Source organism: Dermacentor andersoni, chromosome 10, assembly GCF_023375885.2.
Source record: "Dermacentor andersoni chromosome 10, qqDerAnde1_hic_scaffold, whole genome shotgun sequence".
NCBI lineage: Eukaryota > Metazoa > Arthropoda > Arachnida > Ixodida > Ixodidae > Dermacentor > Dermacentor andersoni.
The window spans coordinates 19,329,891-19,356,387 of record NC_092823.1 but is presented as its reverse complement, the minus strand read 5'-3'; the positions used below and the strand labels follow the sequence as shown (position 1 = coordinate 19,356,387).

Sequence of the window (26,497 nt, the reverse complement as noted above, 5' to 3'; positions counted from 1 at the left end):
AGCTCTGTGTTTGTTGGAGCTCTATGCCACCAGGTGGCTGCACCATGCATGCCGTTCACGTTTGCCACTCCACTCATTCCGCAAAACACCCAGGACCAGTGTGCTCGTCCTTGCGTTTACCGAAATACCGGACATGCTAAACTATATTGTGCTAGTAATTGTTTGGCGTGAAGTGACGGCTGCAAACGCATAAATGCTAGTGCCGATCGGATACCGACAACCGGTGCTGCAGTCACTCCGCTTGCGTGTTGCCTTGCACAGGGACACCATGTAGCAGCTCGACATGCCACTAATGGCTACGTTTGCAGCCCACAAATCAAGGGCGAACCACGGTGCTCGCTAAAAGACAGATCAAGACCAATACAGACCGCGTAGCTTGCTTCAACACGGAGCACGTTGTAACACTAGCAGACGACACTTGGTCAGTTCGATCGCGTGCCGTAGAGAGATGACTTCAACTACCTATTATTGCCTATTTTTGTGGAATTCAAACATAGAAACTGAGATCCAGCATGCATTTTTGTTACTTTTCCAGCCTGTGTGCACTTCAACCATGTATATGGTGGGTGGGCCTGTTCTCCACAGAGCCCGCTTTCTGATGGAAACAATAAATGGCTTGTTGGCTTCGCCGGGCTGCTGCTATTTTCCATGTCAACTGTTGCATGTACGTCTTCTCTGGTTATCTGCATCCTGAAGAACAATCGGTTCACCTGTCGGTGTGTTCGTGCACTAGGAAGGCTGTTAATGTGGAGTAAATAATACGAGTACAAAAAAGTGCGCAACATAGCAGTAGCCACTCATCAAGAAGAAACATAAGTAGAAATATTAAGTTCATAGCAACAATGAAAACAGGTGAATACAAAAAAGTATTTTTCAATTTGAAGCACAGGTTCTATAAGAAGGTTGGCAACAATGAGTCTATAAGAGTGACGGAAACACGCAGTGAAAAAGAACGATGGAAAGACAGGTTTTATACAAAAGATGGGAACTCAAATAAAAATGCAAAGCAGTGGGCAATGTTCAACAGGGAAGAAAGTACAAAGAAAATACAGCTCCCTGTTTCTTTTCTCTCTTCCGGAAAATACTGATAGTTGAACAAAAACAGACATTTTCATAAGGAATAACGGCGCCGACGTAAGTCACAGAACATCACCTCTGAATTTTTTCAGCGCACCACGTACCAACTCGAGTATCACTTAATCTCGGAGGTCATGCTGAGAAGTTGCACCAACTAAGTGATGAATCTCGTCTGGCGAGCAGTAATGACGGTACATTTTACGGCTTGGGTAGTAAAGGCGTCTGTGTTTGTGAGCCTTTGGTGATGGTTTCACTCGTTTTTCAAAGGTGACATTATGGACACAGGTTGCTTTGTATGTGAACTATATGCATCTATAGGATTCTTGCGTAGTCGAAAGTTCCCTTATTGTTGGACTTTGCGAAAGGTAACATAGGTGCTAAATTGCACATTGCCGTTTACTCTTAACATGTGAATAACAGCTCGAAGCACAATCTTTAACACATTGCAGTCACGTCTATCAAAAAATATATGCAGTAGCACTAAACGTTTTTTATTGTGCCGTCTTTCAAGCGCTGAATATATGTAAACTACGAGGATGAGGTCAATTCATAAAAGAAGCAAAGAGTAGCGCTCTACAGACGCCATTTAGCATTAAACAGAAAGCAATGCAACAGCTTTGGGTTACTCACCCCACAACCTGGTCATTTCAAACAATGTATCTCCGTTTTCTGATATATTTGCGGACCAATGGCAAAGATCTTCTGCCGTTGTCCATAAACTGTAGGTGTAAATAAATTAGTACCAATAAGGTTTAAGCCTAGTGACTAGTGAACGTCTAATAAGCCCTCACAAATGTTTTATCTTTGTGCCATATTAATGTTTATACTTTCCAAACGCACAATTTGTAGCGCACGCACAGCTTTCAGAAAGCTTTTTAATGTTTCTGCATTTGAGGACAGATAGGCGAAAGTAGTTTTAGGGCCGGAATGGTTTAAACATTTAGTATGAGACCACGTAGGTTACAAATTTATACGAAGTTCCGTCAGCTTACTGAATGTCAGAAAAAATATTCGGATCGCACACATGGCGGCAATAGATGTAAGCGAAGATTTGTATGCTGTTTGCTTTGATCGCCATAATGAGCCGTTGTTGGTGAATGTGTAAACAGCACCACTGCTGTTTGCGTAGTCCACAGAACACACAGGGAGACGTGTTTGCTTGAGGCGTTGTTGTATGTTATTGTTCCAAATCTCCGAGAGAGCTGACCGTTACCATTTCATCCCAATCTACATTGCATCATGAAAGAGGTGTTCAACTTGAATTGAAAATAGGACTGCGCGCAATTAAAATTACTAATATTTATTTCTATGTGCGCATTGTATACATACATATGCGCTCTGCATCGCGTGTCACTGCGTAGTGAAGGCACTCCTGTTGCGCGCGACGCCCCTTTCAGGCCTCGGTGTCCTCGACGCTGAATGCATGCTTTAGGGCCATTTTACTGGCGCGTGCTTACGTGCTGCTTTCGCATACGTGACTAGCACGCTGCTGAGACTCCAGCTCCAAGGGCTCTCTTTAGACTATGGACGATTGTAAGATTTACAGTATCACAGCGTAGCAGGCTACCTCCACCATTCAGCACCTACATTTTTGACGCATTTTTGACGCATTTTGAGGCAGCACGTACCATACGCACATACTAGGCCTCCCCGCCCACAGCGGTGGAGGCCGGGATGCGCGGAGGCGAGCGCCATCTAGTCGTCTTGGAAGAAATCCATCGGCACGCGCGGCGAGATCGTAACGGCAGCGCCAGGAAAGTAGGGAGAATAGGCAAAGAAAGCTTTGCTTTAAAAGAAAGGAACAGCTCATATAACATTTCAGTTTTCTCATCAAGCGACTGCAGCTCCTTAAGACTCGCGAATGGGGCATACATGAAAAGCAAACACTTTAGAATGAATGCAAAATATGCCGAAATAAATGTATTTATATTGTTACGGGGAGAAAATATGTATTTACAGTATATACAGTTACAAGATTGTAGCTCAGTAGCCATCTACCGATCCTCGAGACACTTCAACCTCCTCTTCACCTCCCAACGTCATTTTGTCCACAGTGGCACAAACTCGTACGTGACATTAACCCCCGGCTGCCGAAGCATCGTCACGATGCTTCCTAAGGTGTCGAATCAGTGTGCGAGTTATAGGGCCTGTAATGTCTGCTTCCAGCGCGGGAGTAATCTCTGTTCAAGATTAGAAGACTGGACTCGGAAAAAACTCAAAGGAACGTTTATTCCACTCCGTGCCGAGCGCCGCGCTTCCCGTGGCCCTCCTCTTCCCCGCCCAGTTATCACACCAGGATTCTTCCGTAATGCGCGTAGGGGGCGCTGCTTGTAGGTTGGCTTTTCTTGGCGATGCTACATCCCCCCAGACTTTTATTCAGTCTGCACTTGGCCGACGATGAAATCTGAAAAAACCTTCGGCTGGGTCTTGCGGGCTTGACGGTCCGGGTTTCGCCGGGTATTCGGTTCAGATGGTTCGTTGTTTCCAAGTGAAGAGGATCTAGACCCTGTGTTGTTTCCCTGGGTTATACCTGTCGGAGTGATTCAGTCGTCCCAGTCTTCGAGTGCTGGACTATGCTGCTGGCCCCCTTTGATACGTTTGAAGAACGACGCATTTCTTAAAACCCTCCTGCCGTCTCGCTCGGCAGTTACAGCTGTCCCTTGAATTCTCGTCACCCTGTAGGGGACAGGCTCGTAGGCCGTCTCATGGAAGAGAGGTGAGCGTCGCTTAAGAAGTACTGCTTCTCCCATTTGATTTGTGTGTGGCACAGCGTGTTTTCTGTCATCAGCCTATTCCTTCATTTGTTGCTTCTTCTTTAGGTCTGTTTCTGCCAGCTTTGCATGCATGCGCCTCTCTGGAACTTCAGGAAGCTTCGTTTTGATCTTTCGTCCAAACAGCAGTTCAGCAGGCGTGAAACCTGTTGTTGAGTGAGGTGTCGCCCTGTAGTTTAGAAGGAATTCGTTTAGCTCCGCTTGCCAGTCTCTCTGCTCAGCACCAGCACTCTTCACCAGCTTTTTAACGTTTCTCATGAATCTTTCGACCTCTCCATTGGCTTGAGGCCACAGAGGAGTGACGCGATGATGGTGAATTCCACAAGATTTCATGAACTCTGCAAACTCCTTCCCGAAGAAGGGAGGTCCATTGTCTGTCTTTAGTGTCTGTGGCATTCCGTGCACTGTGAACATTTCGCTTAGTTTCTCCGTCACAGATTTTGAACTTAGCGAGGAGAGTGCTGCTGTTAGAGGAAAACGCTAGTACTCGTCGACAACCACTAGAAAGTACTTGTTGCCAGGTAGGTGGCCAGCAAAGTCTGCTGCCACTGACTGCCATGCTCCATTTGGAAGTGGTGTCATGATTAGCGGTGAGGTCCTGCATTCAACCACGGTTCTCTGGCACGCTTCACAGTCTTTTATAGCCGCTTCTACTTTCTTATCAATGCCCGGAAACCACACGTTTTCTCTAATCAATTGTTTGGTCTTCACCATTCCTTGGTGACCTCTGTGTGCTAGACGAATGACTTGGGCGTGTGCTCCTTCAGGAATTATGAGTCTCGTCCCTCTTAGCACAATGTCATTTTCGGCAACTGTGAGGTCGTCCTTGATTTGGGCAAATGGTTTCAGCCTGTAGCTTTTCCGCATGTCGTCACAAGTCTTTCGGTTGTTCGTTCGCAGCGTCTTGATCAAAAGCTGCATCTGAGCATCTTCTGCGTATGTTTTCTCGATTTCTTGCAAAGTCAGTGCCTTTGGGACAGCTGATTCCACGATGAAGGAGACACACTCTTCTATCGCACTTGCTTCTTCACTGGGGACGACACTGTCGATAGGTGGTGTGTGCCTTGACAGGTAGTCTGCAGGGTTGTTCTTCCCTGCAATGTGTTCAATCTCGAAGGTGTAATGCTGCAACCTCAGGGTCAGGCGTTCAAGCCTTGCTGAGAGCTTTGTGCTGGGCTTTCGAATGATAAACACCAAAGGCAGGTGGTCTGTCTTTACCGTGAACTTTCCCCCTGCGAGGTAGATGTGAAACTGTTCAACAGCTGCCACTATGGCCAACATTTCACGGTCCATGTGGGGATATCTTCTCTCCGTTGGTGTCAATACTCTGCTGAAGTACGACAGAATGCTGCGGCTTTTGGCGCTTAGGTCTTCTTGAGCCATCACTCCCGCTATACCTTCTTGTCCAGCATCAGCGATGTCGTGGGTGTCTTTTATGTCGTCGAAGTACGCTAGGGTGCGCATTCGAGATATTTATTTCTTCACGTCATCTAGGGCCTTCTGGTGCTCTTCGTTTCAGCAGAAGTCTGTACCGGCATGTGTGAGCTTCCTGAGTGGATCCACCATCTGGGTTAGGCAAGGAATGAATCGGGAGCAATAGTTTACCATGCCGAGGAGGCTCCTAACCTCGGTTGGAGTTATTGGCGCTGTCATTCTGGCTACTGCCTTAACCTTTTCTGGGTCCACACTGACTCCTGCAGATGAAAACACGTGTCCGAAGAATTTCAGCTTGTTGGTACCTAGGACGCACTTGTTTTCAGTCAGAGTCAGCCCGGCATCTTCCAGGTGCTTCAACACCAGACGCAGTCTTCGGTTGTGCTCTGTTATGGTGCGTCCAGAGATGAGGATGTCGTAACTGACATTGATGATTCCCTCCACATCCGGAAGTACTTGCCTTATGGCGTCTTGAAAAATCTCTGCAGCGGCATTGACACCAAACAATAGTCTTTTGTATCTCCTCAGACCACAGTGGTTAGAGAACGTCGTTATTACCCTGGATTCTTCAGCATGCTCGAGCTGATGGTAGCGCTCTTTCAGGTCCAACTTTGAAAAGTAGGCAGCTCCGTTCAGAATGCTGATAACATCTTCTACTGTGGGCATGACGTGTCTTTCTCTAGCAATGGCCACGTTGGCTTGTCGCATGTCGAGACACATTCTGACTGCGTTGGTATCATGGTGTTTGAGAACAATGACGATCGGTGACACCCAAGGTGTTGGTCCGGTTACTTTCTCTATGATGTCTGGCTCCTCCAGGCGTGTGAGCTCGGTATCCAGCGCTTTTCTCATCTGGAAAGGAATGCGACGGTGTTGTTGCCCGACTGGTTGGACGTCTTGTGAGATGTTCAGCTTGACTTAAAAGTTCTTGAGCCGACCGACATTGCCAAACAGCTTTGGAAACTCTTTCTTTGCGTCGACACAACTGTGCTCTGTGACCAGCTGGAGTATTGTGATGAGCTTTAGATCAGAAGCTGTCTTGTAGCTCAGAAGCGATCGATGTGTCCCTTTTACAACGTATACTGTCGCTTCGATGACTTGGTCTAGAGCACGGTACGTTGCAGAAAACTTTCCCATGACTGGGATTTCTTGGGTGACTCCATATGGCACCAGCTTTGTGGTTGTGTGCTCTAGCTGCATCGTCTGTAGGTGCTTTTGGCACGTTGTCTCTCCGATGACGTTGACACCTGCTCCAGAGTCTACACAAAACTCAAGTGGTGTGTCGTTGATTTTGACTGTTACCACTGGTAATTCTTGCCTGCGACTCTGCATGTGTAAAACGTAATCCTCCATGCTTGTGTCCTATTGTGTGGTTGCGGGAGTGCCCGTGACGTCAATGGAGTGTACAGTAGGTCTTTGTCTGCAGAACTTGGCGAAGTGGTTTTTCTTTTGACACTTGTGGCAAGTAGCACTCCATGCTGGACAGCTAAATTTCCCTCTTTTGAGAGGCCACGCTCCTCCACAACAGCTGCACTTCTCAGCTTGCTTGTTCTCTGGACGATTGCTCGACAGCTTGTGTTCTGACTGGTTACTCGAAGATGCATTGCGATGCCACTGCTTCTTCTTTGTGACTTTCTGCGCGAGTTCAAAGCGCTCGCGGCCTTCCATGCTGGTTGCTTGAAACTCTGCTGTCTCGTGGCTGCGGCCTATTTCCATGAGTTTCTCCAGCGTGACATCGCGCTCTCGTAGTGCACTGCGGCGCAGCTTAGCCGAATTGGTGCCTTCTATCATTTGCGATACGATTTCTTGTTCTTCGTTCGCGAACTCGCATGTCGCAGCCAACTTTCTGAGTCTGACTTGAAATTGGTCCACTGTTTCTTCGGAGCTTTGTTTTGCTTGACAAAAAACATGCCTCTCGTAGACCGCATTCTTTCTTGGTGCGAAATGTGCGTTCAGCTTCGCGACCGCCGTTTCATAGTCCTTGCCTCGATCCGGAAGCGTCAGAAAAATGTCGTGCGCCGCATTTCCTGCGTAGTGCAGCAGCATAGCGCGTTTGCGGGCTGCATTCTGTATGTTTGCTGCTAGTAGAAAGTTCTCAAAACGGGCTTGCCATTTCGTCCACCGCTGGGCGAGTGACGTAGGGTCCGAGTACGGGTCAAATGGTGGGAAGGCGGGCAGCATGGCTTTCATCTTGCGTGGGTTTTTTTTTTTCTTGATTGGCGTCCGCTGATTTGTTTCTTGGCCTCTTCTGGTGCCGTGTGGGCTTTTTAAAATTGGATGGTCCTCGTCGCCACATTGTAATGCCTGCTGCCAGCGCGGGAGTTATCTCTGTTCGAGATAAGAAGACTGGACTCGGATAAACTCAAAGGAAGGTTTATTCCACTCCGTGTCGAGCGCCGCGCTTCCCGTGGCCCTCCTCTTCCCCTCCCCGTTATCGCACCAGGATTCTTCTGTAATGCGCGTGGGGGCCGCTGCTTGTAGGTTGGCTTTTCTTGGCGATGCTACAGGGCCCTAGTCGCGAAGCGTGCACGATATCAGTTCTTGGTGGGGTAGAAGACGTCGAAGTCACAGGTGATATCTCATATGTGAGGCGGGTGACTTAGCGAAGAACTCGGTATGGCCCGACGTATCTGGGCAGCAGTTTTTCGCAAAGGCCGACGCGACGGGAAAGAAACCACAGCAGGACAAGTGACCTATGACTGAATGAGCGCCCCGACGACGACTGTCGTAACGGTGTTTTTGGATAGTCTGAGACGCCAGAAGACGGTCACGGGCAATGCGACGTGCTCGGGCCGCGCGAACAATGGCGTCGTGAGCATAGAACTTGGTAGTGTTGGCACCGGAAGGGAGCAGCGAGTCAAGAGGCATGGGTGGGTCACGGCCATACCGTAGATAGGACGGAGAATCACCAGTAATATCGTTACGCGACGAATTGTAAGCAAACGTCACGAAGGGTAAGGTGCAGTCCCAATCCCGGTGATCATCAGACACTTGCATGTAGAGTATGTCCGTGAATGTACGGATGAGACGCTCGGTAAGTCCGTTTGTCTGTGGGTGGTAAGTTGTCTTCAACTTGTGGGACGTGGAGCAAGAACGAAGGTCATCGATAACCTTAGAATTAAAACAACGGCCTCTATCAGTGAGTAGCTGACGTGGGGCACATTGAAGTAGGATAACTTCATGAAGGAGAAAAGCAGACGCATCAGTTGCGCAGAGGGAGGGCTCGCGTTATGGCCTAACACGTGGTATAGTCCGTTGCAACGGCCACCCACTTGCTGCCCGTGGATGAATTTGGAAATGGGCCAAGGAGGCGCAGGCTGGCGCGGGAAAATGGGTCACTGGGGATATCTATAGGCTGAAGGTGCCCAACGAGAGACAATGGAGGCTTCTTGCGGCGTTGGCAAAGTCCACAGGCTGCGACGTAGCTTCGAACTGAGCGATATAGCCCACGCCAGAAAAATGGCCTGCGCACTCGGTCTAACGTATGGGAGACACCCAAATGACCAGTGGTGGGCACATCATGTAACTGCGAGAGAATCGTCGAGCGCAGATGCTGGGAAACGACTAGAAGCAGTTTAGCATCATGTGGATTCATATCGCGTCGGTATAAGGTCCCATCCTGGAGAACAAACACACGGAGGGAAACGTCCTGTTGCTCCAAGGTAAGGCGTTCGAAGGCTGCTCGTCGCTGATGTGTGAGAAGTCGGAGATCGACAAAACGCAGATTTTTGTATCGGTTTCGGTGTCATCGGGAGGGTCGACAGGATAGCGGGAGAGGCAGTCGGTGTCCTTATGTAGCCGCCCAGATTTTTGGGGCACGGAAAAGGTGTACTCTTGCAGGCGTAAAGCCCAGCGGCCACGACGGCCTGTCGGGTCTCTGAGTCAGGATAGCCAACAACGCATGATGATCTGTCACGACGGTGAAATGTCGACCGAACAGGTAAGGGTGGAACATAGCAATGGGCCAGACAGAGGCCAAGCATTCACGTTCTGTTATGGAGTACTTGCGCTCTGGTGCTGAAAGAAGACGGCCAGCATACGCGATCACGTGAGTGGTGTCCCGCTGTCGTTGGAACAAGATAGCGTCACTGCCATGGGCGCTTGCACCAGTGCGAACTTCTGTGTAGGCATGCGGATCAAAATGACCTAACACGGGTGGATTCATAAGGCGACTGATAAGCGTTGAAAATGATGTAGCCTAGTAGAGTCTCCAATGAAAAGTGGCGTCCTTCTTTAGGAGGTCTGTGAGAGGACGAGCTATTTCGGCAATGTTCTGGATAAATCACCGAATATAGGAACACAGCCCTAGGAAACTTCGGACATAGGTAGAAGAACGCGGAAGTGGAAAGTCACCAACGGCACGAACATTATCAGGATCAGGGTGGACGACAGCAGCGCCAACCAAGTGATCAAATACTCGTATTTGGCGGTGGCCGAAATGGCATCTTGCAGAATTGAGTTGTAGGCCAGCTAGACGAAATACAGAAAGGATAGCTGAGAGTCGGTGGAGGTGGTTCTCAAACGTCGGTGAGAAAGCAATGACGTCATCAAGGTAGCACAAGCATGTGGTCCATTTGAATCCGTGCAGAACAGAGTGAACCATGCGCTCGAAGGTAGCAGGGGCATTACATAGTCCGAAAGGTATGACTTTAAAATTGTAGAGACCATCTGGGGTGACGAAGGCGGTCTTTTCGTGATCCCGTTCACACACTGCGATTCGCCAGTAACCAGAGCGCAAATCAATCGACGATAAATCACTGGCACTGTGTAAGCACTCCAGCACGTCATGAATACGCAGAAGCGGATACACGTCCTTTTTGGTAATCTTATTGAGGTGACGGTAATCGATACAAAATCTCCAGGTATTCTCCTTCCTTTTAACCAAAAGGACAGGTGACGACCACGGACTGCAGGAAGGCTCGATAATACCTGTGGAGATCATTTTGTCCACCTCCGTTTGGATCACCTGGCGTTCAGGTGCAGACACCTGGTATGGCCGCCGGTGTATAGGAGGAGCGTCAACAGTGTGGATTGGATGGGGGACGACACGGGTTCGACCTAGCGGGCGATTGCCAAAATCAAAGATGTCTTCATAGGACATGAGAATGTAGCGAGGGGCGTCGGTGTAAGCAGGCCGTAGATCAGCAGCTATCATTTGAATAAACTTGTTGCGTGAATTAGGAGAGGCTGAAGCTGCAGCAGTGCCGAATCATGGTTCAGGCGTGATAGCAGCTAATCCACAGTCTTCCAAAGGGGACAGCACAGCGAGAGATACACCCTCAGCTAGCACTTACGGACACGCATGAAAGTTCAGAAGAGGAAGCCACGCTCGATTGTTCACAAGAGTTACAAGTGAGCTTCGAATTGCTATTTTACTTGCCAAGAGGACGTAGCAAAGTGGTGACACCACGTAAGGACCATCTCGAAGTGGTGGACAAGGCGACATGAGGACGTTAGTCGCAGCATCAGGTTGCAGTCGAACAAATTCAGTAGAACCAAGTCGGGACTTGTGGTCGTGGGTCGGGTCGGCAAAGTAATGGGGCAGTTCAAGGCGAAGGATGCCGGTTGCACATTCAATAAGTGCGAAATCGGCAGTCAGAAAGTCGATTCCAAGAATCAATTCGTTGGGACACTCGGCCAGTACAGTGAACAGGACTAACACTGGACGGCCGGCAATGGTAACACGGGCGGCGCACATTCTCATCACGGCTGTTGTACCGCCATTAGCTACTCGGATGGCAGGCGACTAGGCAGGTGTCAGGACTATACCGAGATGGTTACGGAGATCTCATCGCATAAACGAAAACTGAGCGCCAATGTCTTGAGGGCTTGAACGGGTATATCCTCAACAAAAATTTCAACAATGTTCGGTGGAACAGGAGGGGTCAGCAGAGGCTTTGCAGTCCGAGTCGTCAATGCAGCCTCACCTCCGGGGGTGGCATTGCTTAGTTTCCCGAGAAGCGGCCCGCGTTGCATTGGAACGAGGGACGTCGAGGTGTAGGCGAACGGGACTGACGGCGTTGCGGTGAAGGTGAGCGGCTAGTGGTGTATGCCCAGAGGGAAGGCCAGCATGGTATGGTTCACAGAGGGGCGACAGAGGCCGAGGGTCTCGGTTGAAGCGGCAATCAAGATATGGTCGAGGCGACAAGTACCAGCGGCTATTACGGCAGTGGCCGGAGGCGTGACTGACCTGGGAGCAAGCAAAGCAAATTGGTCTGTCATCCGGTGTTCGTCACGCAGAGGGGTTCCAATATCGATTCGGGAACGACTGTCGAGGTGCAGCAGAGGCAATGACAAGAGTGGTAGGGGTGGGACATGGAGGATGGCAGACTGGATGTCGATGTTTGCAATTTCTTGGCGAACAACACCTCGAATGAGCGAGATGGTCATGTTGTCATGCGTACGGCGGCAATCAGAACTTCGAGCCATAGACTTAAGTTCGCGACGGATGCCCTTTGTCAAGCTTGGGGTTGTACGTGGATGTGACGCCGAAGGATCGTTGCAGGAGGAAGTGGCAGCCGTACTCGGAAGGCGGTCGAAGCGTTGTAGGATGCGTTTGCTCTTCGCTTGCTCAAAATTCCGGCATTATTTAATGATGGACTCAGCTGTTGAGCAGTTCCTGCAAAGCAGAAACTCCTTCAAGATGTGTCCTTCAAGATGTGTCCAACCTTATCGGCCTCCAATGTCAGCGTCTACTTTACGGCAGAGAGCAAGAACGTCTTGACTATCCACGACGTAAGATTCGGTTGATGTCTGGGCACAACACGGTAGCTCTTTCTTGGCCTCCATTTGACGTCGAACAGGTCTTCCGAAAAGATCTCGTAGCTTTTCCTTGCAGGAGTCCTAGCTTCTAATGTCGGCTTCATGCGTCTCGAACCATACCTTCGCGGTTCCTCCCAAGCAAAAGATCGCGTTGGCCAGCAAAAGTGTGGCATCCCACTTGTGCTTACCGACGCGCTTATACGACTTCAGCCAGTATTCGACGCCGACCTTGCCATGCCGATGAAGATTCCCAGTTGACGTAGCTGGGTTAGCACTACTTTCGCTGGTGTCTGAGCGGCGGAGGCAGCGTCAGTAGCCATCACAGCGGAACCGATGTGACGCCCGCTGTGAAGATCCAGGGCCGGCTTGTGGCGAGAGTACCCCGCACGTCCGCCAAAATGTTACGGAAGAAAATATATTTATTTAAAATATGTACAGTTACAAAGTTGTAGCTCAGTAGCCAGAGCAACACCATCTACCGATCCTCGAGACACTTCAGCCTCCTTTTCACCTCCCAACGTCCTTTAGTCCCCAGCGGTACATAGTTGTATGTGACAATACGGTAGAAACTTCCTTGATATAAAGGATGAGATAATAAAAACAGAGTGGTTCCTCGCAGAGGTCGCAGCTTTGTCGTAAAACGCATTTTTTCTCGTTTTCACGTACCTCTTGCTCAATCTGGAATTGCACCTGGCAAGATTTGATTGGTATTCTGAAGTTGATTTCAAAGCGTATTCAACCTAATGCAGGAATCAACAGTAAGTCATCAGCAGCAGTTTAACTTAAAGAAAAAAATAAAGTTTGTTCTCATCACCTGCGGACCTATCCTGGATACTTAGGCACGCCAGGCGTCCAGCCCGTCAGTTCTTGGCCACGCAGGGCCTTCATTGTAGCAAAAGAGAGAAGTAAAGTAAAAACATAAAGGAAATCAATTAACATTGAATCATCGGTACAGTAACAGCGACTCTATCTGCGGAGACACTAAATGAAAAGATATTACACAAATTCAACCCATATTCTGGAATAAAAGAAGCGAAGCTTTTGCGAAGCAGTTAAGGAAATGACAAGCTAATCTTTATATACTGCCCAGCATTCAGCCCCGTCCAATTAACTGTCTCCTGGTGAAGACGGTAAAACATGCAGACACCCAACACGTGACCCACCTGACCTCGTATTGTGCTGTCATCGAGATCATCTCTCTTTTTTAAGACACTGTATTGAAGTTTCGCGCCAATTAGAGCGGGGTAATCCTTGAGATCGCGCTACATTAGACTACACTTCCAGTGTTATTTACTACCAAGCAGATACACAAAACACCAAAGCATAGAAAGTTAGGCCCAGAAAGGTTTGCTTTAACGAAAACAATATGCTTTTTATGACGTATATTTCTTGCAGTGAGGATATATAGATATGATTTGCTTTGTTGCTGCGTAATTCCGTAAAAGAACGGGGACCAGCCGCCGGGACAACGGTAAGGGTAGTAGAGATGGTAGTGTTTTACTGTGTGCGGGCTACTCGTGAAGACTGCAGCACTCAGCCGTCACCAGTAAAGTCCGGAAAAGCTCACAAAGAAAGCTTCGCGCTAAAATGCCAGTACCTGGACTCCAGATAAAGAGAACACTACGTAACGGCCGGATTCAAAAGTAAAGCTACTTGCGAAATTTAATTACTGTCTCAAGAAAAGCACTCACGGCGAATAGAAGACACAAAAGTCTTTAGCACTGCACACGATTTACTGCTTCGCGCCGTTGATGCGCCGTGATACTGTCCTCTGTTCCAGGCGCAGAGACTGCTTTTCATGTAAGTCATGACTCACAAACATTGTTGCATAATTAAGATCAGTTTAGGTTCGTGTTTCTGAGGAGTGCATCTTGCTTGGTCCGTCTGATGAAAACACCGCTGAATCGCCTTTCACGAGATCTGTTTTACATATTTTGTGAGGCATTAGGCAAGCTTTCAGAAACTACTTACTCGTCTTTGTAAGCTTCATATTTTTGGCCAAGCAAGAATTGTGATGGTTCACTACCCTCTAGAAGCCCGTATTGGAAGCATTTTGTATACCTCGTGGGCAGGAATGTTGTCTTGTGAACCCAATATGATGAATTTGCTGAAAGAAACTGGAGTCATGTTTTCAATCAATATTTTGTGCAATATTGATTTCCTTATCACTTTTCTAGGGAAGCGGTACATTTCTGGTAATGCCAATAGCAAAATTTATAACCAAGCAAATGTTAGGTGTTATCGCCGGCTCCATCACCAAGGAAGCCCACCGCATTTTCAAGGGCAAAACGATCAGCACACATACAATAACGTGGTTTCCAGCACACATGGGGTCCCCTGAAGAAAGGTTCGCCAACCTAAATGAGCTGGCCAACTCCGGGACACGAGGTCTGACGTTTCGTGCCCATGAAGAATCCCTCCATGCCATGACACGCTACAACAGAGATTCTCCCAACACTTACAACGAGGTCACCCAACACTCTTACCTTAGTAGGAGGGTCTATCCGCTTCCACGTTAGGAACTGTCTCAAGCGCAGACAATCACTCTCAGACTTTTGCACATGGGGATACAGCTGAACCCATTTTCATTACACTCGATCTATCCAGACACGCATACTAGTAATACCTGCTCTCAGTGCGGCGAGTCAGCTAACTTAGAACATATGCACTGGCGATGCCCCTCGTTACGAGGCACAAATCAAGCAGACCAGTCAATATGGAATACCTCACTGCTAAGCTCTGACTACGGGGACCAAATCTGGGCCATCCAGAGAGCCCACGATGAGGCGGCCAGGCTTGGCCTGCCCGTCCGAACGTGGGAGCAGCCCGCTGGTCGAAAATCGCGTATCTCATGACTCACAATAAAATTCTTCTTTCCATCCATCCATCCATCCATCCATCCATCCATCCATCCATCCATCCATCCATCCATCCATCCATCCATCCATCCATCCATCCATCCATCCATCCATCCATCCATTCATTCATTCATTCATTCATTCACTCATTCATTCATTTATTCATCCATCATCGCTGTGAAGTATGAAAACTTTGCAACAGTGAAAGAGGTGACTGTATTCGCAATTGAAATATTGTAAAGATCGCTGGCACACGAGGCAAAATTTGGCCCAAATGCAAATAATGCATATTCAAAACCACAAATATGTCCATTAGGGCCCAATTGTATTATGGTTGATGCTCCAAGCCTCAAACTTCTGCAACATTGGCTGCCTTTTAAAAACTTCCTCCCAAGAAAACCCCATCAATTTATTTTCGCAGTTGGTGTTACAATTGGACAAATAGCTTTGAAGCACAGCTCTTTGGCGCCCGTTCCTTAGTTGAGTGGCGGCATCTCTGGGCGTCAACCCTCAAAAGCGCTTGTTCCAGTGATCGCTTGTTCGTCGTCGTTTTCTCCACAGCTGGCTCCAATGTCGTTCATCTTGTCACCGTTCCCAGACCCCCCTTTCCTCTGCGAAGGCGCTGATGGCACTGGCCCACTGCCAGTCGGTGCGGTGATTTTGGTCTCAACTTGTTTGCCTTCATATGTCGCGAAATTAAAAGCCGTATCGAGTTGCGCTTAAATTTCGCATAAGAGAGTATCGTAATCATCGGACACTTATTTTCCGTTTCCAAATAACAGCACAGGTAGAGCGCATGGGGGGGGGGGGGGGGGGACCGAAGCATGGGCGGGCATGGGCGAAGCGCTAATTGTTGGCCAAATTTGCTTCCGCAAGCCAATAAGAAATGCGTCGAAACAGAGGAGGCGGAAAGGAAATCATAATCCCAATTAAGATTTAAAATCTTGGCGTCTGGCCAAAGGGCCGAAAAAAACGCGATTTCATTGGAGTGCAGCGACACCGATCGTGCATTCACACGTGTTTCCTATCTTGAAGGTGAAAACGAATTCGCAGTTCTTGCGCTCACATAGGGTAAATAATCATTGGATGCAGCGAGAGAGAGAGAGAGAGAGAGAAAGAAGGAAAGTTAGGGAGGTTAACCAGACTGAGTCCAGTTTGCTACCCTACAGGTGGGGAGGGGAATGGGGAGTGAAAGAGAGAGAGAGGGAACTTAGGTGTAGGATGTCTATAGTCGGGCACTCAAGTCTGTTGCCTTCAGTCTTTTGCATCGTTCATACGCTAACCGAATCCATGTTTGCACGGATGGTTCCGTCTCGGAAAATTCTACGGGCGCCGTTGTTCTACTATCTCAATCGGTCGTCATCAAGTTTAAGACTTCACACGTAACGACATCTACAGGTTCCGAACTGACCGCTCTTCGCGCTGCTGTCGAATATATTGAAAAAGAACCGCCCAACAAATGGGCAATATATTGTGACTCGAAAGCAGCCCTCCAGACCTTGCGAAGTTTACTACGTGGCAATTATGAACAGCTGGTGTCACAAATCAACGAAACCTGCCATTGCGCTTCTGAACGAGGACATGATATCATATTTCAGTGGCTGCAGGGACATTGTGGCATGGTAACCACCTCGCCGATGACGCTGCCCGACGTGCCCAGGCTGGCTCACCGACACTCCTTATACCTTTATCGAGAGTCGACGCTGCAAGGGAGCTTCGTAGTCTCGCTCGTACCATCATGTTATGTTACTGGCATACACCACAGAACTGTAAGTGTCGTTTAGACAGCCTCGACCCATCACTGAAACTTAAATTACCAGCGAATATTCCACGACGTGACGCAACACTGCTGTGTCGGCTGTGGGTAGGAGTTGCATTCACCAACTCCTACAGCTATCGTATTGGAATGCCGGATTCACCAACGTGCGCTAAGTGCAAGTGTGAAGAGACCATCAGTCACCTTCTGGGCCACTGTTCTCGCTTCGATAACCAACGTGAGACTCCCCAGTGTGCCTTGAATACACTGGATGACAGGCCATTTACGGAAGCGAAGATCTTGGGAGCCTGGCCTCACAGTTCATTAGCGCAGAAAGCAGTTCGAGCGCTTTTTCACTACCTGGATGCAGCGAATGCTTGCAACCACATTGGGGATATCGCATGGTCCCTGATGCGCAAGTTGACCGATCAGCTATTTCGGATGATGTAGCAGTAAGCTTATGAAAGGTGAATGTTACAGACTGTGTCAGCAGGGGGGGGGGGGGGTCGAGTAGTCAAATTTCCTAATGTGTTTCTTATCAAACTTGCCTAAGCAGGTGTCGCCACTGTTCCCATTGTGAGGCCTCACAGTCTCGGACTCGTTTTTCGTTCCGGCCAGTTAGGGTGTTGCAGTCGTAAATTGTGTTTCACACTAACCATTAGGCATGACTGTTTAGTTTCAAAATTTCGCTGCTTCTTAAAGACGAGCCACATAAATTTTTGTTGTGGAATTTGAATAAATATGAAATTCAAAAGGAACTTCTACGCTATAAAACGTTTCTAGTTCCATGTCACATAAAGTCGTAGTCGACAGCAGGAACAATACGAGTCCACGGAGGAGTCACTCATGGCGTGTGCAGCGACAGGTCCCTCTCCCCCGCCTTTTCTTTTTGTGTGTGTGTGTTTCGGGCGTCACATACTCGTGCGTTCCGTGCTTGACGAGGAGGAATCATGTGAAACAAAACTAGTGGCCGGCTCGCGCGCGATAAATACCAGCCATATTTCAAGATAAAATGTTACTTTAATTGTTCGACCTTTCAGCTTCACTTCTTCCAGACTCCACTACACCATCTTTTCTTTATTTCCTTAAGTATTTACGTGGCCCCAAGCATTTGAAGAAAATTATTTAGCGTCATCGAGCGATTCTGATGAGCAAACGACTCAGTTATTTATTGGGTGAAAGAAACTGTCTTTCTTTTCATTCCATAACGAAAGCAAAGCCATTTCCCGGACACAATTCCAAGAAAAGGCTAGACAGCAAGACAGTGGTTGGCATGTAAAGAGTGCTCATGTAAAATAGAACAAGCACAAGTACTCGCAGTGTCGTACAATAAAGTTATGCAATGCGTTGGGACTGCTGTCTAAACTGGTGATATTTTGGACACACGTGGCCTGTCATTAATCACGAAGAAAATAGTGTATGCCATTCGCAGAGGAATCGCTGGGCAACGAATTTTTCATCTAAAGCGAGTTACATCTGCATTTTGTTTTTTCCGTGTATTCTGAATACAAGTTGAACTGAACCCTGAACCATAACATTTCATCGACAGCACAGACGAACGTTGTTGGCCTCATGACAGATAGCGCGTAAATAATTTTGACCACAATTTCTGCGACACGTTTACGGACGGAGTAGCACTGTGCCGTCAATAAATTTATTTACACCACATCACGTTTTAAAGAAAGCTAGATTACATATGTGATGCCAGTGCTGCACATCGCTCCTACTTGTGTGCTGCTTAACTACATGCCTGTGTTAATAACGTCCGTGTAAACGTGGATGCGTCCTTTGTGCCTGTCATGTAGGAATGAAAGCACGGTTGGTTTGAGGGCGAAATTTGACATCTCCGTTTTCTTTTTAATAGCGGGAGTAACACGAGCCTAGAGTGGATGGAGGCACCACAGCGGTAGAGATGGTCGTGCTGCAGGCGTGAAGTTTGACGGTAAACTTCCATGGTTGGTGGCAATAATCCCGCGAAACGTTGAACGACGTCGGGCGGGAGGAAGGGAGGCGAGATGATGCGATGGAAGTCGGGCGAAGTGCCTGATATGCATCCTTTAAGCATCAACTTGAAGATACGTATCGATGGGGTGGTCATGTGCGATGGCTATTGTTGCTGCCTTGGATGCACATCTGGGAGGACCAAGACAAATTCTCAGTGCTTGAGCTTGTACAGATTGGAGGGCACGGAGGTTGGTCTGACCGTTTCCACCCAGTACAGGTAAGCTACAGCGCAGGATACCGAGGAACAGTGCGTTATAGAGTTGGAGCATCGCACTCACAGACGCCCCCATGACTTTCCCGCAAGAAATCTGAGCACGTGGGTTGTCATGACTAATTTCCTTTTTAGGTAGGAGATATGAGGACTCCAGAAAAGGTCTTGATCTATTATCACTCCTAGAAAGCGGTGCGCGTTCTCGTAGGCAATCGGATGTCCATTAATGCTGATTACGTACGGTTTCATTGCTTTGCGCGTGAAAGCGACCATAGAGCACTACTCAGAGGACGCCTCCAGACCTCGCGCTCGAAGATAACCTGATGTTAGTGTGGCCGCTTTTTGAAGTCTGGCGCGCACCTGGGGACGCGTCGCTCCTGATGACCAAATGCATAAATCGTCTGCATAGATCGACACATGGACGGATTACGGAAGGGTACGAACCAGGGCGATGAGCACGAGGTGAAATAGATTGGGGCTCAAGACTCCGGCTTGGGGTACCCCACGGTAGGTGTTGTGTTGTGATGACTCACCATCCTCTGTTTTCACAAAGAATTACCTGTCCTTCAAGAAGCTGGATATCCGCCTAGGCCGACATCGCCCAAGGCCTCCAGGATGGCTCGATGCGTTACGTTGTCATAAGCGCCTTTAACATCCCGGAATATCGCCAGGCTGAAACTTTGCTGGAAGACCAAGTGCAGCTTCCAAACAAGAACATCGCAATCTTCGCAGAGCGGATAACTCGCCTCTTTCAACACGGCAAACAGGTTTTGTAACAAGAGAAAAAAAGTCGCTTCCTGATGTGGGGAGTGAAACAAGAGCTGTTCACAGAATACATGTGTAACTTGACTGAAACCGTCGTTTGAATTTGTTTCGGAGGCAACACCGATACACAAGACGCTCTAGGTTCGGACAAGGGAAGACAAGCGTTCTACGCTCATACCGCACTACGCCGATGCTGAAGCACAATGTATCGGCGACTTCCTCCAGAGCAGCAGAGCAATCGTGGGCGCGGAGCAACAGAAATTGTTCCTGATGGCACAACATCAGGTAGCCTCGAAGGACGACTTCATCAAATAAGGAATACAGTGGCCACTGGTTGTTCCCGAAGTGAAACTCCGGATAATCGAAGCACAAAGCGAAGGGATCACAGATGTCGCCATTGTCTGCGGTCAGGTTCACTTGCACGCCTGCGCAACGGCCTAACACCGCCTACGTTGCTTCGTCAGCTGCCACCGCAAGAGCGCCCGCCTATCTGCCTTCGCATTTACGCATGGACGTGGCTGCTGCAGCGGTGGCGTAGAGGTAGAGCAACCGCCTCGCATGCAAGAGGACGGTGGTGCAAATCCCGGTGCCGCGCAATTTTCCACCGCATAAAAAGAAAAAAAAATCCGCGTGTTGATAAAATTGCACAAGCAGGCCGGCAGTACGGCCTGATCCCAGTGACCAGAACCGGCAATGCACTCCCTCATCCGAGCAGGAAGGCCACCCTGGAGCAGTACTTGGCCACAAACTCATATATGAATACGACAATCAAACCCCCGGCCCTCAGTCCCCATCAGCAGCGAAGCAACAGACCACGGCGGCGGTCAGACACGTGACGCAGCTGAGGGTGCTAAGAATCTCTGGGTCCGGTAAGGCCGCCATTGGAATTTGAACCTGGCGACGTTTAACGCTAGAACGTTATCTAGTGAGGCGAGTGTAGAAGTTCTATTGGAAGAACTAGCGGGCAGTAAATGGGATATAATAGGGCTCAGTGGGGCTAGGAGGACAAAAGAAGCATATACAGTGCTATAAAGCGGGCACGTCCTGTGCTACCGGGGCTTAGCGGAGAGACGAGAACTAGGAGTCGGATTCGTGATTAATAAGGATATAGCTGGTAATATACAGGAACTCTATAGCATTAACGAGAGGGTGGCAGGTCGTGTTGTGAAACTTAATAAGAGGTACAAACTGAAGGCCGTACAGGCCTACGCCCCTACATCCAGTCATGATGACCAGGAAGTCGAAAGCATATATGATGACGTAAAATCAGCGATGGATAAATTCAAAACAAAATACACTATACTGATGGGCGACTTCAATGCCAGGGTAGTCAAGAAGCACGCTAGAGACAAGTCAGTGGGGGAATATGGATATGGTTCTAAAAATAGCAGGGGAGAAATATTAGTAGAGTTTGCAGAACAGACAATATGCGGATAATGAATACCTTCTTCCGCAAGCGGGATAGCCGAAAGTGGACGGCAAGGAGGCCAAATGGTGAGACTAGAAATGAAATTGACTTAATACTCTGCGCTTACGATAGCATCATACAAGATGTGGACGTGCTCGGCAAAGTGCGCTGCAGTGACCATAGGATGGTAAGAAGTCGAATTAGCCTAGACGTTAGGAGGGAATGGAAGAAACTGGTACATAAGAAGCCGATCAATGAGTTAGCGGTAAGAGGGAAAATAGAGGAATTCCGGATCAAGCTACAGAAGAGATATTGGGCTTTACCTTAGGAAGAGGACTTTAGTGTTGAAGATATCAACGGCAATCTAATGGAAATCATTAAGGAGTGTGCAATAGAATTCGGTGGTGATTTCGTTAAACAGGATACCAGTAAGCTATCGCAGGAGGCGGAAGATCTTATTAAGAAACGCCGCTGCATCAAAGCCTCTAACCCAACAGCTAGAATAGAACTGGCAGAACTTTCCAAGTTAATCAACAAGCGTAAGACAGCTGACATAAGGAAGTATAATATGGATAGAATTGAACATGCTCTCAGAAATGGAGTAAGCCTAAAAGCAGTGAAGAAGAAACTAGGAATAGGCAAGAACCAGATGCATGCGCTCAAAAACAAAGCCGGCAATATCATTACTAATATGGATGAGATAGTTCAAGTGGCTGAGGAGTTCAATAGAAATTTATACAACACCAGTGCACCCACGACGATAATGGAAGTGAGAATAGTCTAGAGGACTTTGACATCCCACAAGTAACGCCGGAAGAAGAATAGAAAGCCTTGGGAGCTATGCAAAGGGAGAAGGCAGCTGGGGAGGATCAGGTAACAGCAGATTTCTTGAATGATGGTGGGCAGATTGTTCTACAAGAACTGGCCACCCAGTATACGCAATGCCTCATGGCCTCCAGCGTACCGGAATCCTGGAAGAACGCCAACGTAATCCTAATCCATAAGAAAGGGGACGCCAAAGACATGGAAAAATATACACCGATCAGCTTACTGTCCGTTGCCTACAAAGTATTTACTAAAGTAATCGCAAATAGAATCAGGAACACCTTAGACTTCTGTCAACCAAAGGACCAGGCAGGATTTCGTAAAGGCTGCTTAACAATAGAACATATTCACACTATCAATCGGGTAATAGAGAAATGTGCGGAATGTAACCAACTCCTATATATAGCTTTCATTGAGAAAGCGTTTGATTCAGTCGAATCCTCAGGAGTCATGCAAGCATTACGTAATCAGGGTGTAGACGAGCCGTATGTAAAAATACTGAAAGATATCTATAGCGGCTCCACAGCCACCGTAGTCCTCCATAAAGAAAGCAACAAAATCCCAATAAAGAAAGGCGTCAGGCAGGGAGATACGATCTCTCCAATGCTATTCACAGCGAGTTTACAGGAGATATTCAGAGACCTGGATTGGGAAAAATTGGGGATAAGAGTTATTGGAGAACACCTTAGTAACTAGCGATTCGCTGATGATATTGGCTTGCTTAGTAACTCAGGAGACCGATTGCACTGCATCCTCAGTGACCTGGAGAGGCAAAGCAGACGGGTAGGTCTAAAGATTATTTTGCAGAAAGCTAAAATAATGTTTACCAGTCTTGGAAAAGAACAGCAGTTTGCGATATGTACCGAGGCACTGGAAGTGGTAAGGCACTATATTTACTTAGGGCAGGTAGTGACCGCGGATCCGGATCATGTGACGGAAATAATCAGAAGAATAAGAATGGGCTGCGTTGCGTTTCGCAGGCATCCTCAGATCTTGAACAGCAGGTTGTCATTATCCCTAAAGAGGAAAGTGTATAACAGCTGTGTCTTACCAGTACTCACGTACGGGGCAGAAACCAGGAGGCTTACGAAAAGGGCTCTAATTAATTTGAGGACGACGCAACGAACTATAGAAAGAAGAATGGTGGGTGTAACGTTAAGGGATAAGAAAAGAGCTGATTGGGTGAGGGTAAAAACGCGAGTTAATGATATCTTAGTTGAAATCAAGAAACAGAGATGGGCATGGGCAGGACACGTAATGAGGAGGGAAGATAACCCATGGTCATTAAGAGTTACAGAATGGATTCTAAGGGAAGGGAAGCGTAGCAGAGGGCGGCAGAAAGTTAGATGGGCGGTTGAGATTAAGAAGTTTACAGGGACAACATGGCCACAATTAGTACATGACCGGGTAGTTGGAGAAGCTTGGGGGAAGAAGCATTTGCCCTGCAATGAGCGTCACCAGGCTGATGATGATTATGATGATGGTGATGCTGATGATGATGATGAAAACACGTGGCGCACCGACAGAGGCACGCCCTCCTATCTCGGCTATGATCCTGCTGCTATGACTCTGCTGCGAAAGTGAGCCACATCTCCCGCCATTACTCATACCGCGAGATTGTGAAATCACATGAAATCACCGACTACACCGCAGTAACTCGGCGAAATCACCGTCTACACCGCAGTAACTCGGCGGATACCTCAACGACTTTCCCTTTCGCCGTCACCAAGTCTCTACTGGTCGCCGTAGCTCCCGCCGTACACTAGCCCAATCTGTGGCCGGTCAGTTCGACTATATAGAAAACTGCAAGCAGCAGCCTACAGAAGTTTAGTTGGTGTTCGTTGAAAAGTAGAACGTTCTCTACCACAGACGACGACGCTGTAACACTTATCTCGGCGACGTAGCAACTACACACCGCCATTCAGACGAATCCACGAAGAAAGCAACAAGGTGTCTTCACAAGTCTTCACAACGCTACGTAGCTACAGCGGGACAATGCAATGCAACCGTTATCCACGCTAATTCAATCGTGATCGAACTGCAATGGGAGACCAAGAACTAATGACATCGACTTGCCTCTCAACGGCCACACACTGTCCTCATTATAGCATAAACTGTAACACAGCATACAACTTTAGTGTACACAGAAGTCGACTCGTCCATCATCACTAGATCCTTCGCAGCCAGGTTGTAAACATTTACGACTGTACGGCATTGTCCTCAAATGGGGACAGCTGGAAGTCGCCAATAAATCCAACTGGAGCCTGCGCAGGAAAAGTCACGGTTCATAAAACCCAACATCCCCGCCAGCTTCGTATTCCTGCAGCATTTCTCGTGGAACGTAATCCTCGCCATGGAAGTTCTTCGCCAGCTCATTTCCTGCTCCTGTTGGGCTCCTAAACATGAGGTCGCCGAATCGATTCCTGGCCATGGCGGCCGCATTTCGATGGTACCAAATGCGAAAACAACCATGCACTTAGATTTAGGTGCACGTTAAAGAACCCCAGGTGGTCCAAATTTCCGGAGTCGCCCACTACGGTGTGCCTCATAATCAGATCGTGCTTGTAGCACGTCCCATATCTTTTATTTCATTTATTACTCGGCCTGCCATGAAATATGTGTCTCAAGAGGAATCGCAAATTCGAATGAAGGGAACGCGAAAGTTGTGGCGTAAGTATATATATATATATATATATATATATATATATATATATATATATATATATATATGCGCATGTGTGTGTCTGTGTGTGTGTGTGTGAATTTATTAGTAGGTATCAGTGAAAGGGGTATGACGTAGGATCGTGGAGGTAGGATCGTCCAGCTACCTCATATTAGGATGAGGAAAGAGGGGGGCATTACCCACCCTAGAAATATATTTCAGACAAGGAATACACTTCTTTGTACTGCACAAATAACACAAGTTGAGTCACGTTGTTGTTTTCATACGCCAACATTTTTGTAGCAGTGGTAGCAACAGAAGACTGTGGTTGGCATAATAAATACCAATGTCTTTTAGTTACCGATAAACTCAGCTGCAAATCAGCATATATATTTATATATATATATATATATATATATATATATATATACATATATATGTTGTTACGTGTGAAAAGACACAGACGATAGATGCTATTGACACTGGAGCCAGGCAGCCACGCAGACACTCGCTCGTGCCAAGGGCACCGACCAACTTCTTTGTCGTTCTCGCGGTGGCTCGTCTCTTGAGCATCGCTCGATGGTATCGTAATATTACCCCACTCCCCTGGCGGCAAAAGCACCGCCACGGTGCTGTTAAATATCCAAGGTGCATGGAGAGTTGTAGGGCTTGAGTCGGGCAACGTGGACAACGTCACTGGTTGTCACAGCGGAGGACGTAGTGGGCGTAGCTAGAACGATTTCATAGGTGACATCGGTCACTTTGCGTATCACGCGATATGTGCCTGTGTAACAGCAAAGCAGTTTTTCACAAAGGCTGAGTTTAGGCGATGGTGACCAAAGCAACACGAGGGCGCCGGGCACAAAATGGACATCACGATGACGGAGGTCGTAGCGTTGTTTTTGCTTGTCTTGAGACACTTGTAGACGAGCAGGTGCAAGTTGGCGAGCATGGACAGCATGGGCGATTGCATCACGGCCATAATCGCTAGTTGAACCTGTGGCGGATGGAAGCACAGTGTCCAGTGGTAGCGTCGGTTCGCGGCCATACAAGAGGTAAAACGGAGAAAAGCCAGCAGTTTCGAGACGGGAAGAGTTGTATGCAGACGTAATGTAAGGTAGAGCCAGATCCCAGTCACGGCGGTCGTCCGAAACGTATTTGGATAGCATGTCTGAAAGGGTGCGGTTTAAACGCTCAGTGAGGCCATTCGTTTGAGGGTGGTAGGAGGTGGTAAAGTTATGCTGTATTGAGCAGGCACGCATGATGTCGTCAATGACTTTGGCCAAAAAGGTGCGGCCGCGGTCTGTAAGCAATTGACGCGGAGCACCATGCATCAAAATGATATCGTGTAAGAGGAAGTCCGCAACATCAGTTGCGCAACTGGTCGGAAGAGCACGGCGTGGCGTAGTCCGCCGCGACTGCAACCCACTTGTTTCCTGATGTGGATTCCGGAAATGGGCCGAGAAGGTCCAAGCCGACACGATGGAAGGGCCCGGCAGGGATGTCGAGCGGCTGCAGGTAACCAGCGGAGAACTGCGAAGGCTTCTTGCGTCGTTGGCAAAGTTCACAAGCGGCGACGTAACGTCGTACGGAACGGGCCAGGCGCGGCCAGAAAGAACGGCGACGTACACGGTCATAGGTTCGAGATACGCCGAGGTGTCCTGCCGTTGGTACGTCGTGAAGCTCTTGTAGAACGGTGGAGCGGAGGTGTTTAGGTATTACAAGCAGGAACTCAGAGCCGTCCGGATGAAGGTTACGACGGTACAGAGTACCGTCGCAGAGGACGAAGAGGCGTAGAGGAGCATCGGCCGGAGAGTGTTCAACACGGTCGCTGAGTGCTCTGCTGTAGGCGTCACCGCGTTGCTCGTCGGCGAAAGGAAGCAGCTGGGATACAGAGAATATGCAAGAAGCACTGGCAGTATTGGAGGAGTCAGAGTCGTCAACCGGGTAACGCGACAAACTGC

The 26,497-nt window shown here is 48.2% G+C and overlaps 1 protein-coding gene across 1 annotated transcript; it reads right to left on the bottom strand.

Annotated features, from left to right (window-relative positions):
* Nucleotides 1-6,644: 6,644 nt before the first annotated feature.
* On the bottom strand, nucleotides 6,645-7,472 carry LOC129381919 (uncharacterized). The gene has a single exon (XM_055065184.1). It carries the CDS (start codon nucleotides 7,470-7,472, stop codon nucleotides 6,645-6,647), a length of 828 nt encoding a protein of 275 aa, XP_054921159.1.
* Between the last annotated feature and the right edge of the window lie 19,025 nt (nucleotides 7,473-26,497).

Coding starts and splice junctions, on each gene's coding strand:
- LOC129381919 (XM_055065184.1), bottom strand. CDS start 7,472: ATGAAAGCCATGCTGCCCGCCTTCCCACCATTTGACCCGTACTCGGAC.